Raw genomic sequence first — 15899 nt, 5'->3', positions numbered from 1 at the left:
CTGGGGCCACGCAGAATATGGCATGCGCTCAACACGGCCCATTGTCTGCATGCTAATGGTGTGGCAAAACCATCTTAACATTTTTCATTAGCATCACTTAATCCATAAAACATTCCGACTTGTGAATACAAGCGCTGACTAATTATGTTATGCACAGTGGCCGTCGTCGGTCTGCTGAAGAAGGACACTGCAGGGAAAATAAAGTTGTCGCTGAGGATGGAGTGAGGAAACTTTGATTAACAGAGAGGGTGTTTTATACAATGAATGACTGGAACCACTGAGAGCACCCAGAGAAAGCTCAGTTCAGAATCGTATCCGTACAAGCTATTATCAGGCGAGACTGGGACCAGCCCTGGGGTTCAGCTTGCAGACCCCCTTAGCAGGTTAGCTGGCGCCGGTGTGTACCTCATCCACTAACAGGCTCCTTTTTGTTCCCTCAGGTCTTGAGAGGGGGTGGAAGTGTAGAGAAGGTGGAGGCGGTTGTGAGAGGGGGAAATCAGTAGCAAGCTAACACATGTTAGCTGATGGATGTAGCTCTCTTCTCTCTTCCGCTGACCAGCTGAAGCCGGCTGGCGGCTAATGAAGAGTGACAGCTCCCTGGGATTTGTGTGCTCTGCTTCTCATTTCCACCGCTTTTTCTCACAACAAATGCCTCATGGTTTTTCCCTCACATTAAAAAAAGGGGGTTTCAGGCTAGTTCAATGACCCCTGAGACCCTCACATTTGGTGTTGTGTTTTAATGAGCAGTGGCGCTGGGCTTCACTGAGCCTTTCTTGAGCCCACTTATATCTACTTCTATCCAGGCTGCTTTAAAAGCTCTGTCCAGTCCGTGTATCCATCTGCATGGCTACCGGAAGTTTCTCTGACTAATTAGCAGCAGCGAACACATCCTCAGGAGAAACAGAGCTTTTTCTCCCACAGCTGTAGACTCCTGCTGTGTCTCAGCCTTTCTTCCTATCACTGTCATTATTAGAAGCTGCTAATGACTGCTTGACTTGGCTTTTACAAGTTCACATTCACACAACCCCATCTGTATGCACATCTGCAACTCAATCTACTTTCAGGATTTCACTGCTATTTTGAGTTATTTCCTTTGCTTCGAAATTCATAGTATTGGAAACATAAATCTGAAATGGGACCAAAATTGTTGCTTTTACTAGGCTATAGAGATTTTTATTTTTGCTGTAAACTTGGACTTTTCAACATTTATTGAGATCATTTTAATTTTGACAGCAAATTTTGATTTGGTTTTCGCCATCTGAATTCTTTTAGTTTTAGTCAGCTAAATATCATAGGATTTCCTTACATCAAATGTAAAATGTGCCCTTATGTTTAATTTTCTGTTCCTCCCAAGTGTTGATATTTTGTCACATTTTCACGAGGAACAGGAACTTGTACCCTTTCCAGAAAAATTGAAAATTTGTACCAGTGTGCAGAGAAGGATTATAGAGGTACATCAAACATTACTGTACAAGGAGATTACTTCAGATTATATCATTCGTGGCTTTCTACACAATTTATTTTGTTCTGATTGGATCTCATCTCTTTATGATGAAAATTACACTGATTAAGATTTACTTCATTTTGGAGTTAGCCTCAATTCCGCATCTGAGGAAATGCAGTATTTTAAAGGCCATAAAAGCTATATGTAATCTATACTTTTCTCAGACTTGATAAATTATTCCTGATCACAGTTTTGACTCGGTTTTTTTCTTGATTTTATTAATACTGCCATTAAATGTAACAGATCAGTCACATAAGCCCTAAAGACTCCACTTTGAATTTTGTTTCTTTCATGTTGTTGTACTAAAACTCTTCTCTTTCCACTCTGCAAAGTCAACATGTTATACGCCTTTTTTGTTTGCCATGTTCTTCAAATCTTAAAGTACTCCACAGAGAAGCCAAACTGACTATCACCCCTGTCACTCAGAGTACGAACCGGAGGTGCAGTCTCTCCTAGTCTCCGACGTCACCACAGACAGCTTTCAGCTGTCCTGGATGGCCGAAGAGGACTCCTTTGACACCTTTGTCATAATGGTCAGCCAGGCCAAAGGCTTAGACCAACCAAGAGAGCTGGTGCTAGGTGGTGAGGAGAGAACTGCGGTGATGACAGATCTCAATGAGGATACCGAGTACAAAGCTGAAATCTTTGGCCTCATTTTGGGAAGACGCTCCAAGTCTCTCTTGGAGGTGTTAAAAACAGGTACACAGTGAAAAGATGGAACGAGAGGCCCAAGCTGTGAACTGGAACTCTGGATACGTCTTGTCCGCGTAGTCAATGTGGAATGGTGTCATATCCTGTCTTTGGTGGTAACAGCATGAGTAGTAGCTGTGCTCTAACTTTCGTCCTTTATAAAGTACATCTTTTTGTCTACTAACCTGGTACCAAAGCATTACAGTATTTTTCCAACAGACATTTGGGTTCTTTTACAGTACTCCTGAGATGCAGATGAACAACCAGGTAGATTAGGCAGTGCTGTTTTCAAGGCTGATGCTGGATAAGAATCTGACTTTCACGTGGGTTTTACTGAGATCAGCCCAATATTAAAAGTACTTGGTATGGTTGAGATGAAGCAGTAACACTTAGGATGCATTAAATTATAGTATTATTGTAGTTTTAACCTCATGGCATCCACCAGTACACCAGTTAACCACTAAGGATAGGGTTAGATTTGCTTCACATTTGAGTCACAAGCTTAAAAAGCAAGTCAAAAATCCAAAATCACTTGTATATGCCATATAGATGAGACATTCGTGTAGAGGTGTAGATTTGAACCTAATCCTAACCCTACTCTGAATGTTAAGAGGGTAAAGGAGATTTCACTATTCCCAAAGTGGTATTAAGACCTGTTAGTAAATGATCCGGTATAAAGAAGTGTGCATGTGTGCACATAAGTACATCAATCCGAAGTATCAGAGAAGGCCATTCAAACTGCATATTTTCAGTCGAGCCCCACTCAGTACTTAGCGCTTTACTCTTTTTTCGTTGTGTTGATGTGGTCTTTTATTAATTCTTGTCTGAATTCCCCTGCCAAAGGTTGTCTTTGATATCTTGACTTCATGTGCCAGTGTCTCTATGTAAAGAAGGTGGTGGTTGTCCATGTCATATAAAACTGCTGCCTGTGTCCTCCATCATCCCCCCTGAGGTAAAGGATTTAGTCTTGGGTTGCGTGGCGCATGCTTCACTTTTGTGTTACCATGAAATGTGAGCAAGTTAATCTCTTCAGGTCTGTCACGCAAGATACCGCAGCTCACTTTTAACTGGGAACAGTTCTGTCTGTGTGAGCCCGGGCCTCCGCAGGCCCCCTTTGTCTCTGGACTTCACTCTCTTTTATGCTTTCCTGCTTTCGCTCTGCTCTAAAATGAGTGCCTTTCAGTGGTGGATCTGCCCTGCTACAGTGTCTGTGTGTTTTTTCGTGTCTGTTTCTTCACTCTGTTGGAGGAAATCCTCACTAGAACACGTCAAAACTGTTCACTGATTGATATTTGCTTCTATACAGTGCTTTCTTAGAATTCTAAAAAAGGCAGTACACATACTGACTGATGCTTCTGTTTTTGTCTTTGTCCCCATCTGCTGTTTCTGTCTTCCTTTTGCCAGACCTGGGTTCACCCAAGGGCATTCGCTTCTCCGATGTCACTGACACGTCTGCAACTGTTCACTGGGTGACCCCAAGAGCTCGAGTGGACAGCTACCGGGTCACTTACGTACCTGTCTATGGAGGTCAGTATTTTTATGAGTGCAGTGGGACAGGGAACATTTAGACATGCTGTTCTTAAGATCCTCCAAAAGTCGCACACAGGAGATCTCTAACCATCAACTGCATCCATGATTGCATTAGGAAAAACAGATTTTAATATCTGGCACAGCAGTATGAAACAAGCCTAGATTTGGATGACTATAACCAGCATGGACATTCTCACTGCTTTTAAATTGCTCGTCCATTCATCAGTTTATGTTGTAACTCTTTTGTCCAGACATAGACAGACGCTGCCCTCTGTTGGCTACTGATAAGTGTGTCTACTGAAAATCAAGAAAATTGACCATCCTATCACAATAGAGTCCTGTATATTTTGTGACAAAGAATAAATCATTAACAAATTAGTTACATCACGATGCATGTACAATTCAAAACTGAATAAGTGATCAAGACTCAAATATTTTCAGCACCTAGAAAAATTCCCACAAAAAACTGTATCTGTAAAAAAGGGCTTTTGTTCATCACTAACTTTAACAAGGTAGAATAAATAGTAGGAAAATACAAAGACATATAGACATATAGGCAAGGTTTAATGAAAATAAAATCAAATATAAAATCCATCCACCTACTAGTATTTTATCTGCTTAACTTAATGTCAGTTCAATTCAGTTTTATTTATACAGCACCAAATCACAAGGCACTTTATATTGTAAGATAGACCCTACAATATTACATACAGAGAAAAACCCAATAATCACATGACCCCCCCCCCCCATGAGCAAGCACTTTGGCGACAGTGGGAAGGAAAAGCTCCCTTTTAAAAGGAAGAAACCTCCAGCAGAACCAGGCTCAGGGAGGGGCGAGGCCATCTGCTGCGACTGGTTGGAGAGAGAAGGAAGACAGGATAACAGACATGCTGTGGAAGAGGAAGTGTACAGCCCAGACAGGTGGAAAGTCCAGCAATGAAAAGAAAGAAAATTATCTGCAAACTAATAAGAGTGTTATCTGGCAAATGTTTACTTGTTAGACTTGAAGTGATGGTGAAATGCAATATAGAGACAGAGCTGCTAAATGACTTGGAAAAGTAACACGTTAACTGATGGCCAACTGCATGTGTATGGATTATGGGTATGACAGAAGTGGTTAAATCATTCATCAGTGGGGAAATCCGCATGACTAAGAACAAGAAGGGATGAATGAAGATTCTTCTCCGATGAAAAACAAGTACTTCACTACTTCAGCTAAGTGTTTGTTCATTCATTGAAAATGATGTAAGTTATCAAAATTCCCAGGTAACGCCAAGACACTGTCAGTGGATGGTTCTTCATCTCAGATTGTGCTGCCTAACCTGACACCCGGAGTCACTTACAAGGTCACTGTGATTGCTATCAAGGGGCAGAGGGAGAGTGAACCTGGATCTGACAGCGTCACCACAGGTAAAATACACACACACACACATTCGTAATGCGAAGAACATATTTGTTGGCCACAACAGTATTAGACACTATATTATAACTATGATATGATGTTGTAGTGTGGCATTGTACCTTACAAATGTGCAGTGTTAAGACAAAGAGAGACAGTTAAAAACTCTGGCTAGTTAAGGTTAATTTTAGCCTAAGCCAAAGCTACGCTAATTAAGCCACTGTTTGCTTTAAAGAAACTATATGTAGATTCTTGTGTGTAAAAGGTTCAAGCCTTCTGAAATTATCCAAAGCATTAAATGGAATGTGAAGAAACAACTGTGATGATCCTATGTCTAAACCATGTATTGTGTTGAAGCGATAGCAAGTAAAAAATAACTTAGGTGTAACTGTACCTTTGTGTAATACCACTAATACTAGTGTAGTACCACAACAACTGGCAAGTTATTAAGAGCACATTATGTGATCAGATACATGTATGTCATTACCTATAGTGCTATTAAAAGCTATTAAATAGGAGCACACATCCAGAAACATCTCAACACATGCAGTGACAAAAGCTGTCTCCTGGAGTTTTACTCTCATTTTGCTAAGAGCGAGTACAAGTTTCCTATAATTAATCTGTTCAGTTGGTCAGACTCATCCAAAATATATATATTTTTTCTGTTTCATAAAACACTTAAAATATAATGGAGAGAGAATGTAATTAACAGGATACAAAGTCCTCTAATTAGGACTTTGTATCATGATGAACTAGAATACTAACAAACTTAATTAACAAATGAGTTGCTTCTGGCTACTATTACACTAATGTATATATCTAACATATACAGGGAGTGCAGAATTATTAGGCAAGTTGTAGTTTTGAGGAATAATTTTATTATTGAACAACAACCATGTTCTCAATGAACCCAAAAAACTCATTAATATCAAAGCTGAATGTTTTTGGAAGTAGTTTTTAGTTTGTTTTTAGTTTTAGCTATTTTAGGGGGATATCTGTGTGTGCAGGTGACTATTACTGTGCATAATTATTAGGCAACTTAACAAAAAACAAATATATACCCATTTCAATTATTTATTTTTACCAGTGAAACCAATATAACATCTCCACATTCACAAATATACATTTCTGACATTCAAAAACAAAACAAAAACAAATCAGCGACCAATATAGCCACCTTTCTTTGCAAGGACACTCAAAAGCCTGCCATCCATGGATTCTGTCAGTGTTTTGATCTGTTCACCATCAACATTGCGTGCAGCAGCAACCACAGCCTCCCAGACACTGTTCAGAGAGGTGTACTGTTTTCCCTCCTTGTAAATCTCACATTTGATGATGGACCACAGGTTCTCAATGGGGTTCAGATCAGGTGAACAAGGAGGCCATGTCATTAGTTTTTCTTCTTTTATACCCTTTCTTGCCAGCCACGCTGTGGAGTACTTGGACGCGTGTGATGGAGCATTGTCCTGCATGAAAATCATGTTTTTCTTGAAGGATGCAGACTTCTTCCTGTACCACTGCTTGAAGAAGGTGTCTTCCAGAAACTGGCAGTAGGACTGGGAGTTGAGCTTGACTCCATCCTCAACCCGAAAAGGCCCCACAAGCTCATCTTTGATGATACCAGCCCAAACCAGTACTCCACCTCCACCTTGCTGGCGTCTGAGTCGGACTGGAGCTCTCTGCCCTTTACCAATCCAGCCACGGGCCCATCCATCTGGCCCATCAAGACTCACTCTCATTTCATCAGTCCATAAAACCTTAGAAAAACAGTCTTGAGATATTTCTTGGCCCAGTCTTGACGTTTCAGCTTGTGTGTCTTGTTCAGTGGTGGTCGTCTTTCAGCCTTTCTTACCTTGGCCATGTCTCTGAGTATTGCACACCTTGTGCTTTTGGGCACTCCAGTGATGTTGCAGCTCTGAAATATGGCCAAACTGGTGGCAAGTGGCATCTTGGCAGCTGCACGCTTGACTTTTCTCAGTTCATGGGCAGTTATTTTGCGCCTTGGTTTTTCCACACGCTTCTTGCGACCCTGTTGACTATTTTGAATGAAACGCTTGATTGTTCGATGATCACGCTTCAGAAGCTTTGCAATTTTGAGACTGCTGCATCCCTCTGCAAGATATCTCACTATTTTTGACTTTTCTGAGCCTGTCAAGTCCTTCTTTTGACCCATTTTGCCAAAGGAAAGGAAGTTGCCTAATAATTATGCACACCTGATATAGGGTGTTGATGTCATTAGACCACACCCCTTCTCATTACAGAGATGCACATCACCTAATATGCTTAATTGGTAGTAGGCTTTCGAGCCTATACAGCTTGGAGTAAGACAACATGCATGAAGAGGATGATGTGGACAAAATACTCATTTGCCTAATAATTCTGCACTCCCTATATCTATATATCTACAATCTACTAAGATTGTAGATATATCAGAATCAGAAGACTTTATTTATCCCCAAGGGGCAATTAACAAACAAACAACAGAGCAGCATAACGTTGAACATAAGGACAATAAGAACAGGCAATAAGAGTGAAATAATAAATACACAGAATATACAGTATATACAGTTTTAAAATTACACAGTTTTAAAATTAAAGTGACTGAAAGGTGAATAAATAACTAATAATATATGTTAGTGTAGTTTTCTCTAACTGGTTTTGTTTGCCAATTTGGTCAGCTCACACTCTTAATTTAGATGGTATGTGTGTGACTGTGTGTTACAGCTCTGGATAAACCACGTGGTCTGAACGCAGTCAACATCACGGACAGTGAGGCTCTGCTGCTCTGGCAGCCCGCCATCGCTACAGTGGACGGCTATGTCATCACCTATAGTGCAGATTTAGGTAAGTACTTATGTGTGCACAACTTAGCACAGACAAGAACAAAAGAAATGTTCAAACAAAAGACAGTTCAAATTTTCATACTAAAGCAACATGACCAATGTACCAATACTGAGTTGGCATATTAAAAAAGTAACATGTGACACATAAGTCATAAGAAAGTTCGCTGCCTTATTATTATTTCTAGTAATGACTTTATAAAAAGAAACCAGTTTAAAGATGTTGTATGCAAGTATTCTATTTCTGTAACGCTCATAATTATAAGCATGAATATTTTGAGATTTACTGTGAAGGTTTGGTTCTTGTGTCTTGGTTCAGACAGATATCATTAAAGTACATTTAAAGAGTGTACATAACAACTTTAAGTGAACTAAAGTGAATTCAGTGGAGTATTTATTCATCATGATGTTAATGTTCAAGTTGACAGATAAAGGCTGAATACTTCCTCTGCTGGTGTTTGTCCTTCAAGTTTGATTTGGTTTCTGTACTTTGTGTTTCTCAGTGGCTCCAGTCATGGAACGTGTGTCAGGAAACGTGGTGGAGTTTGAGATGAACTCTCTGGCACCAGCCACACACTACACTGTGAAGGTCTATGCTGTGCGGGACTTGGCCAAGAGTGCAGCCACTACAACAGAGTTTATCACAGGTGTTGTTTCCCTGGTGTTTTAAATGATTAGTTAAACTAATACAAATGGGAAAAGCTAGTAGAAATCAAGCAGTCAGTCAGATTTCTTCATTATAACTGTAACTGTATGTATGTCAAAATCTGAGAGAGCAACATCATAAGAACCGACTAGTGCTGCTGTGCTCTAGCTTGCAGGCACTACAAAGAAGGCTTCATGACTATTGTGAAGTTATGTAGAAATCTGTAAACAAATGTAAACAAAGTTTGGATTCCTTCAGATGTGGATGCCCCCCAGGACTTGGCAGCCAGTAACATCCAGACAGAGAACGCCATGCTGACGTGGAAGCCTCCTCGTGCTGACATCACCGGCTACATGCTCAGCTTTGAATCTGCAGACCGCACCATCCGGGTCAGTACACAACTTATACTGCTCTCCGAAGGCCAATGCCGATCCAACTCTATGTTGAGTATGTGGAACATGTTCATGAATGTTTGTTTCATCCTTCAGGAGGTGGTGCTGAGTCCGACTGCGGTGTCATACAACATGGCTCAGCTCAAAGCATCCACCGAATATACAGTCAGCCTGCAGGCCCTGGCTGGACCAAAGAGAAGCAGAGTGATCACTACTATCTTCACCACCAGTGAGTAGACTCCTGCACACACTAGAAAGGTTTCAAGTCACTGTGATGTCTATTTATAGTGTTATCAGTAATGCAAGGACAAATAGAATATATAGCCTTTTTACATTCAGTTTTAGAGATACTGAATTAAGCTGCTAAATCAGGGCTGTCAATTATATGGCCTGTGTTTAAAAAAAAAATTCCAGGAAAGGGTCAAACATGGTCCAAAGGAGGACTTTAAGGAATTACAATCTGTTTCTGAACTCTTCATTTCACACAGCCAGAGGTCATCATCTTCATCAGTTTTATGGATTTCCTACTGACAGACTATTTAAACCGTGTGGTCACATGGTTTAAATATAAGCCATTGAGCAATGCTAACCTGTCTGAAGTTACAGCAGCAGTGTTTGTAATGACATCGACTGGCTCAGTGTGAAAACCCAAACGCAATTTTTCAGTTCTGTAATCTGATGGTTGATTAAATGTGAATGTTTTCACAATTTGTATGATTTCCACACATTATTCAGGAAACAATAAAAAAAATAAGATGGTTAGTGTTACACTGTAAAAAAAATTCCAAAAAACCCAGTAATATTCCAGCAGCTGGGGCGCCAAAATAATACCAGAAAATAACAGAAAATAACTTTCTCATAAAAATACGGTTATTTTCAGTAATGACAATACAGTTTGTTACCCTAATTTTACATGGGATTTTGCCTTTTTCAAGTGCTTTTAAACATTAAATTAGGAACATTTTAAAGTGATTAAACAATGAAATTACCTATAAACAAGGTCAATGAATGCGGTAATATGAATAATAATACTTATATGTACAGAAATATACAGTTAACAGTTGGTTTAAATAATAATAATGGATTGCATTTATATAGCGCTTTTTGAGACCCTCAAAGCGCTTTACAATTCCACTATTCAGTCACTCTCACATTCACGCACTGGTGGAGGCAAGCTACAGTTGTAGCCACAGCTGCCCTGGGGCAGACTGACAGATTTTATGTTAATTTACATTTTAAATTAAAAATCACAGTCTATTTATGTAAATTTAATGATATTCCAGAAAAACAGTACAAAACTGTAAAATACACAGTAAAATACTTTTATATTACTTTTTTTTACAGTGTAGTTTTTAAATGAGGTTGAAACTAGATGAACTGTGAAGCAAGACTACTTGCTGAACTGAGGCTGCTGGCTGAAAATGTTAAATTCAAGAAAACACAAGAGTATAAAGAACCTCTCTGCAGCATCCTGGCTTTGCAAACAGGAAATTCTGGAATGGAAAAATCCTATTTATTTATATAGCATCTTTTCCCCTTAATCATTATTTTGTGTGTGTGTCTGTGTAGCTGGCGTGTTGTACCGACACCCCAGGGATTGCTCCCAGGCCCTACTGAATGGAGACACCTCATCAGGCATGCACACCATCTACCTGGGTGGAGATGAGAACCAACCCCTGCAAGTCTACTGTGACATGAGCACTGATGGAGGCGGATGGATCGTAAGTCACGGGCTGACATACTTGTTGATAATGTGCAACCACTCTTTCGTTTTCAAGATCTGGCACATATTTGATCATCATTAATCATCATTCCATACTTTGTATTCAGAAATTTTCAGTTCAAATCAATTCCATTTTATTGGTATTGTGCCAAATCACAACAACAGTCATCTTGATGTGTTTTATATTATAAGGTAAAGTCCCTACAATGTTACAGAGAAAATCCCAACAGTCAGATGACTCCCTATGAGCATTTGGCAAAAGTCGGAAGGAAAAACTTGGTTTTAACAGGAGAAAACCTCCATAGAGGTTGGAAAAACAGTTTCATGGCCAACTGAGACCTGCTCCCTCAATATTCCACGACAGATTAGCAGATAATAGACCTGCAGTTTATTCCAAGTGCTGAACTTGCATTTGGTAGCTGTTCACTGGAATGCTCAAAGACTGACAAGTGTCAGTGCAAGTGAACAAGGCCAGCGCTATGCTGAAAAAACAAAATAAACCTATCTGAGAGACAGCAGAAATATGTAGGAATGGCCAAATCAAAAATGTGTTACATTTTTAAAAGAAGTACTGCACCGGCCAGCTCAGCAGCACTAAAAGACCCGAAAGACCACAGAAAACAACTAAGTGCAGACCTCTTTCTTTGGCTGACAAAAAACTGTTATGTCTGAGTATAAAAATATCATGAAGGTGAGCTAAGACCAAGCACATAAACAAACAGAACTATCCACAAAACAAGCTTAGATGACCTGCCCAAGAGAAGCACACCAAAATACAAAAAGTGCTTATCTCAATGGACTAATAAAACCAGGAGAAAATGGGTACAAAAACAAATGGCAGCTCACCTTACAAAACAGACTTTTTTTAGTTCAATGTGACGTGTTATAGCAGTCATGAGGAAAAACCGTTTACCTCTAGACTTTCATAGATTAAGACGTCTTTTTGCAACCACAGCTATGGTCATCTGGTTGCCTTCAAATAGAAAGCAGGTCCAACACTGCACTCTCTTTATCCAGCTCGAGAACTGCTTTCAAGTTTTATACTGTCCATTTGCTTTCCTTAACAAGATTTTTATTAAATCTATTCTTTGTTTTTCTCTCTCTTTGCAGGTTTTCCTCCGACGTCAAAGTGGCAAACTAGAGTTCTTCCGCAACTGGAAGAATTACACAGGCGGCTTTGGAGACATGAATGATGAATTTTGGCTGGGTAATTTTTTAACAAAGAACCACAGAGTTTTCCATAATACACAGGACGTGGTCATATATCAGGGTCCAAAATAGCTACACACATAAGTTAAACATAATTTACAAAAATGCGGTTCAAACATACAAAAATCCAAAAAGTTAAACTTCCAGAAAGTCTTCCATTTCCAGAAATTTCCACAGCACAGAGTAATAGGACCACACTAAGAAAGTAACTCAGGTCCCAACAGCAAGATCTGACAAAGGTAGAGAAACGGTTCTAAATACACAGAAGGAAAGCTGGCAAAAAGGATACAGGTGAGGATGGAATACATGAGGAAGCAATTAAAGGAAAGTAAAAATAATCAGGGAGGAGGAGGCAATCACAAAGGCTGGAAAGGGCAGAAAGTAAAAAAGGGAAAACTAGCATTCAAAGTAAAACAGGAAATGAGCAAACGTTAATTAACAAGTTATAGTTTTAACTACATAGTTTTAAAACTAATTTTTGTTAAAACTATGTAGAGCCTACAATGTAATTTCTGCATGTGGCCAACCTTGTTGATGGCATACTTGTATGTGATGGGCCAAAACACTACTTGGTTAGTTAGTTGTCAAACATAAGGCCCAATGGTCAGAACTGGCCTGGCAAAGACTCTAATCTGGCCCGCTCTGGCAGAAATTATGTAATTTTTGATTGTACGTTCTTTTTTCTTCTGGTAAAGATCTCTGCCACATAGTAAACCAAAGTAATTCGATAATAAATGAACAAGTTACATGACAGAAAAGTTGCTGTTTTTTTACTTTATAATAAACATTTATGTGTAGTTAAACATCTTTACAGTTACAGAAAGGGGAGTTTGAGTTGTCCAGCCCTTAACATAAAATGATCTTGGATTACAGAGTAGGCTACTGCATAAGGGATGGACATAGGCATAAATTTCATCTAAGAGCTCCATAGATAGTAGTCATTTAAATGCTAAACATTTGTAATGTGTAGAATGATACTTTTAGTTTGATAATAGGATCTTTTGTAAGCCATTGTTCAGCTGTCTCCTTTTTCACTCAGGTCTGTCCAACCTGCATAAGATCACAGCCAGCGGTCAGTACGAACTGCGAGTAGACCTGAGAGATAAGGGAGATACAGCCTATGCTCAGTATGACAAGTTCTCAGTCGGTGAACCCCGGACCCGCTACAAAGTCCACGTAGGAGGATACAGCGGTACAGCAGGTAAAGCTAGTATCTGTGCTCTACAGTTTATGCACAGTGATTTAAATGTCTCTTGATACTTTGTCTTTGACACCAGTACTGGCCTTGCAGCGGCGATGCAGGAGCTTCATTTGCCTTGTTTATATGCTGCCTTGCTTGTGCTTTTGTGTCACTCTGTTTTGCAATACACGAGTCAGGTCGGGACTCGTCGGTACAATGTGTAAAATCTCACCACTGGATGTCAGTAGATTGCAGATTGCAGTTTTCTTACCCTTCTTAATTCAAATGCATAATCCTAGTTATGGTGGCGACTTAGGAGAAACAACTCTGGCTGTGTTCATCTGTAGTGAGTGTAGACAATGCTGTGTCTCTCTGAATCAGAACAAGAAAAACACCAGGAAACTTAATCACAGCAAAAATGTAATGACTCTCTTGTTTGGCCTCTGTAGGCGACTCCATGACCTACCACCACGGCCGGCCGTTCTCCACCTACGACCATGACAATGACATTGCCGTCACCAACTGCGCTCTGTCCTATAAGGGAGCCTTCTGGTATAAAAACTGCCACCGGGTTAATCTGATGGGACGATATGGAGACAACAGTCACAGCAAGGTAATGAATAGTTCATTGCAGCACAACCTACAGTACAGTTATTGCACATTTAATGGGTCACCAAAGGTTCTGATTGGGTCAAAAATAACTGCCTGAATATGTGCTCACAGGCATTTTACAGTAGACATTAGAAATCATGAATCTGATTTATGATTAATGACTCCACTAATCATTTTTCATTATCTTGATTATTTTCGTGTTATTTTGATAAAAATAAATGTACTTCTAAATCTAAATTTAGAAGGAACAGTTGTAAATGACTAACTTTTCATTGGTAGTGTGCATAATATGAGTCTGGTAGAAACTGCCCTTCTGTTTCACTCTGTTTTTGACTTGCACATCTTGCCTGCCGCCTCTCCAGGGCGTGAACTGGTTCCACTGGAAAGGCCATGAGCACTCAATTGAGTTTGCTGAGATGAAGATCCGGCCATCCAACTTCAGAAACCTGGAGGGAAGGAGGAAACGATCATAAATGATATGAAAAGCTCCGCCGCCACCAATACCACCTTCACCACCACCAACAACAAAAACAACAACTACTACTCTGGACTCCGCATGAACCACCTGGACTCCCAAACCCTCCCACCCTGCAGCAACCAAAGCCACTGCCAAGAGCCCTGCTGTTCTCACATGAAACAAATGCTCCTCGATGTTTTCTGTTCCCTCACAAATCTGCCTAAATCTGCCATATGACCCATCCCAGCCTTTCCCCCCTCTGATACGGCTACGCAAAAATGCTGCCAGTGCAGAAACTGACGTTACAAACTGGACTTGCATCAAACCCCACAAGGTTCACCAAAGAGAGTCTCTCCCTCTCACTCAATTCTGACCCCGATCTCTTGCGTTGCAGCATTTGTGGGAAAGCGTGAGCGCAGCTTGGACATTATGTTGTGAATAGTCATTAATACAGTTTCCTATTTCATATCCATGCCATGTCTGGCATTTGACAAAAAATTCTGACTGTTTAGTACGATGCAATCTTGTTTAGGATCAGGGCCTCTTTGCAAAAAGTGTTAATGCAGCAGGATTATCAGAGAAAGTCTACTCCTTGTACAGCTCTGTACATGTCTCCATCTGATATGAACGTCTGAAAACGGATTCTTCAGATGTCACATATCTCCATCTAACTTGTCATTTGTTTGTCCATGTGCAACTAAACACAGCTCAGTGTCACTTTATAATCCCCAGCCTCCCTTCACTCCCATCCCCCCAATAAAAAAATGTAAAAAAGGAAAAGAAAAACCTACGGAAACACATTTTACTCTCTACATCCCATGTCGTTGTGGACGGCGGTGTTTCCGTTGAGTCTTTGAAGGCATCATGCTGTGGCCACAGTATTGTGTTAGCAAAAAAAGAACAGAGAAGAAAAGAAAACGTGTTTTGTTTCTCTGATGAATCTGAGGCGGGACCTGTTATTCAGTATAAAATGACTTTGGTGATAACATTTTGTTTGTTCTTTGTTTTTGAAAAATGTGAATACGGTACATATATGTGGAACATGAGAATGTTATGTGATGCTCGAAACTTTAAAAAAGGCCAATTTTCAATTGAATTCCAGTTGTCATAGTAAGGTCTCTATGATTGTGTTAATGAAAATAGTGTTTGGACAGGCCAAAACTAGAGAACTAGTTACTGTTTTTACCCCTTTCACCTCCCCCAAACCCCGCCCCCTACCCTTTCCTGCTATTGCAGGATACTAAACCACTGACCTTCTAAAGAATGCCTGTGTAAATTAAGGTTGTTTTGATTGTTTTGTTTGTTTAAAACTGGGTGAACAGCAGGTGTTTCTCTGTAAACTGTATTACAATAAAACAGTTTGTTTAAAACGACAAGCTTCACAAGTTTTAATTTGACTATCCTGGGGTCTACTAGCTCTTTGTCAAAATGGATCTTTGGTGATTACGATTTTACAATGCTGCGCAAATCGAGGTCATTTAGATTAGTTACAATCACACTGGGGAAAACAGTAGCTGGAGACCAGAGCATGACCAAAGTTATTTCAGTTATTTGCAATGAACTTGAAATCTCATTGCCTTTGAAAGACAGGACTAGGTCTGCAGCCGCTCACTTTCAGTTGGTGTCTTCAAAGTGACTTTGGTACATCATGATGGCAATAAAGTAAGAAGATGGGGTTGTGATAATATGGTAATTAGTTGTGACGAGTCATTAAAAA

General features: G+C 39.9%; 1 protein-coding gene across 4 annotated transcripts in view; it reads left to right on the top strand.

The window, feature by feature from the left end:
- tnc (tenascin C) overlaps window positions 1-15574 on the top strand; it is a 117860-nt gene extending 102286 nt beyond the window's left edge. For 2 of the 4 annotated variants that reach the window (XM_042227861.1, XM_014339331.2), the window contains exons 12-23: window positions 1931-2203; window positions 3599-3721; window positions 4991-5134; window positions 7848-7967; window positions 8467-8610; window positions 8868-8998; window positions 9098-9230; window positions 10571-10722; window positions 11835-11931; window positions 12973-13134; window positions 13563-13726; window positions 14088-15574. In XM_042227861.1, coding sequence (XP_042083795.1) covers window positions 1931-2203; window positions 3599-3721; window positions 4991-5134; window positions 7848-7967; window positions 8467-8610; window positions 8868-8998; window positions 9098-9230; window positions 10571-10722; window positions 11835-11931; window positions 12973-13134; window positions 13563-13726; window positions 14088-14198 — 1754 coding nt within the window. In that variant the 3' untranslated portion in view covers window positions 14199-15574. The remainder of the gene's footprint in view (window positions 1-1930; window positions 2204-3598; window positions 3722-4990; window positions 5135-7847; window positions 7968-8466; window positions 8611-8867; window positions 8999-9097; window positions 9231-10570; window positions 10723-11834; window positions 11932-12972; window positions 13135-13562; window positions 13727-14087) is intronic. The other 2 variants (XM_005940089.2, XM_005940090.2) reach the window with 1 other exon arrangement.
- Window positions 15575-15899: the final 325 nt, after the last annotated feature.

This window comes from Haplochromis burtoni, unplaced genomic scaffold (genome assembly GCF_018398535.1).
Source record: "Haplochromis burtoni strain Fernald_Lab_line unplaced genomic scaffold, NCSU_Asbu1 Contig_286, whole genome shotgun sequence".
Lineage (NCBI taxonomy): Eukaryota > Metazoa > Chordata > Actinopteri > Cichliformes > Cichlidae > Haplochromis > Haplochromis burtoni.
This window is presented reverse-complemented; position numbering and strand designations above follow the sequence as displayed.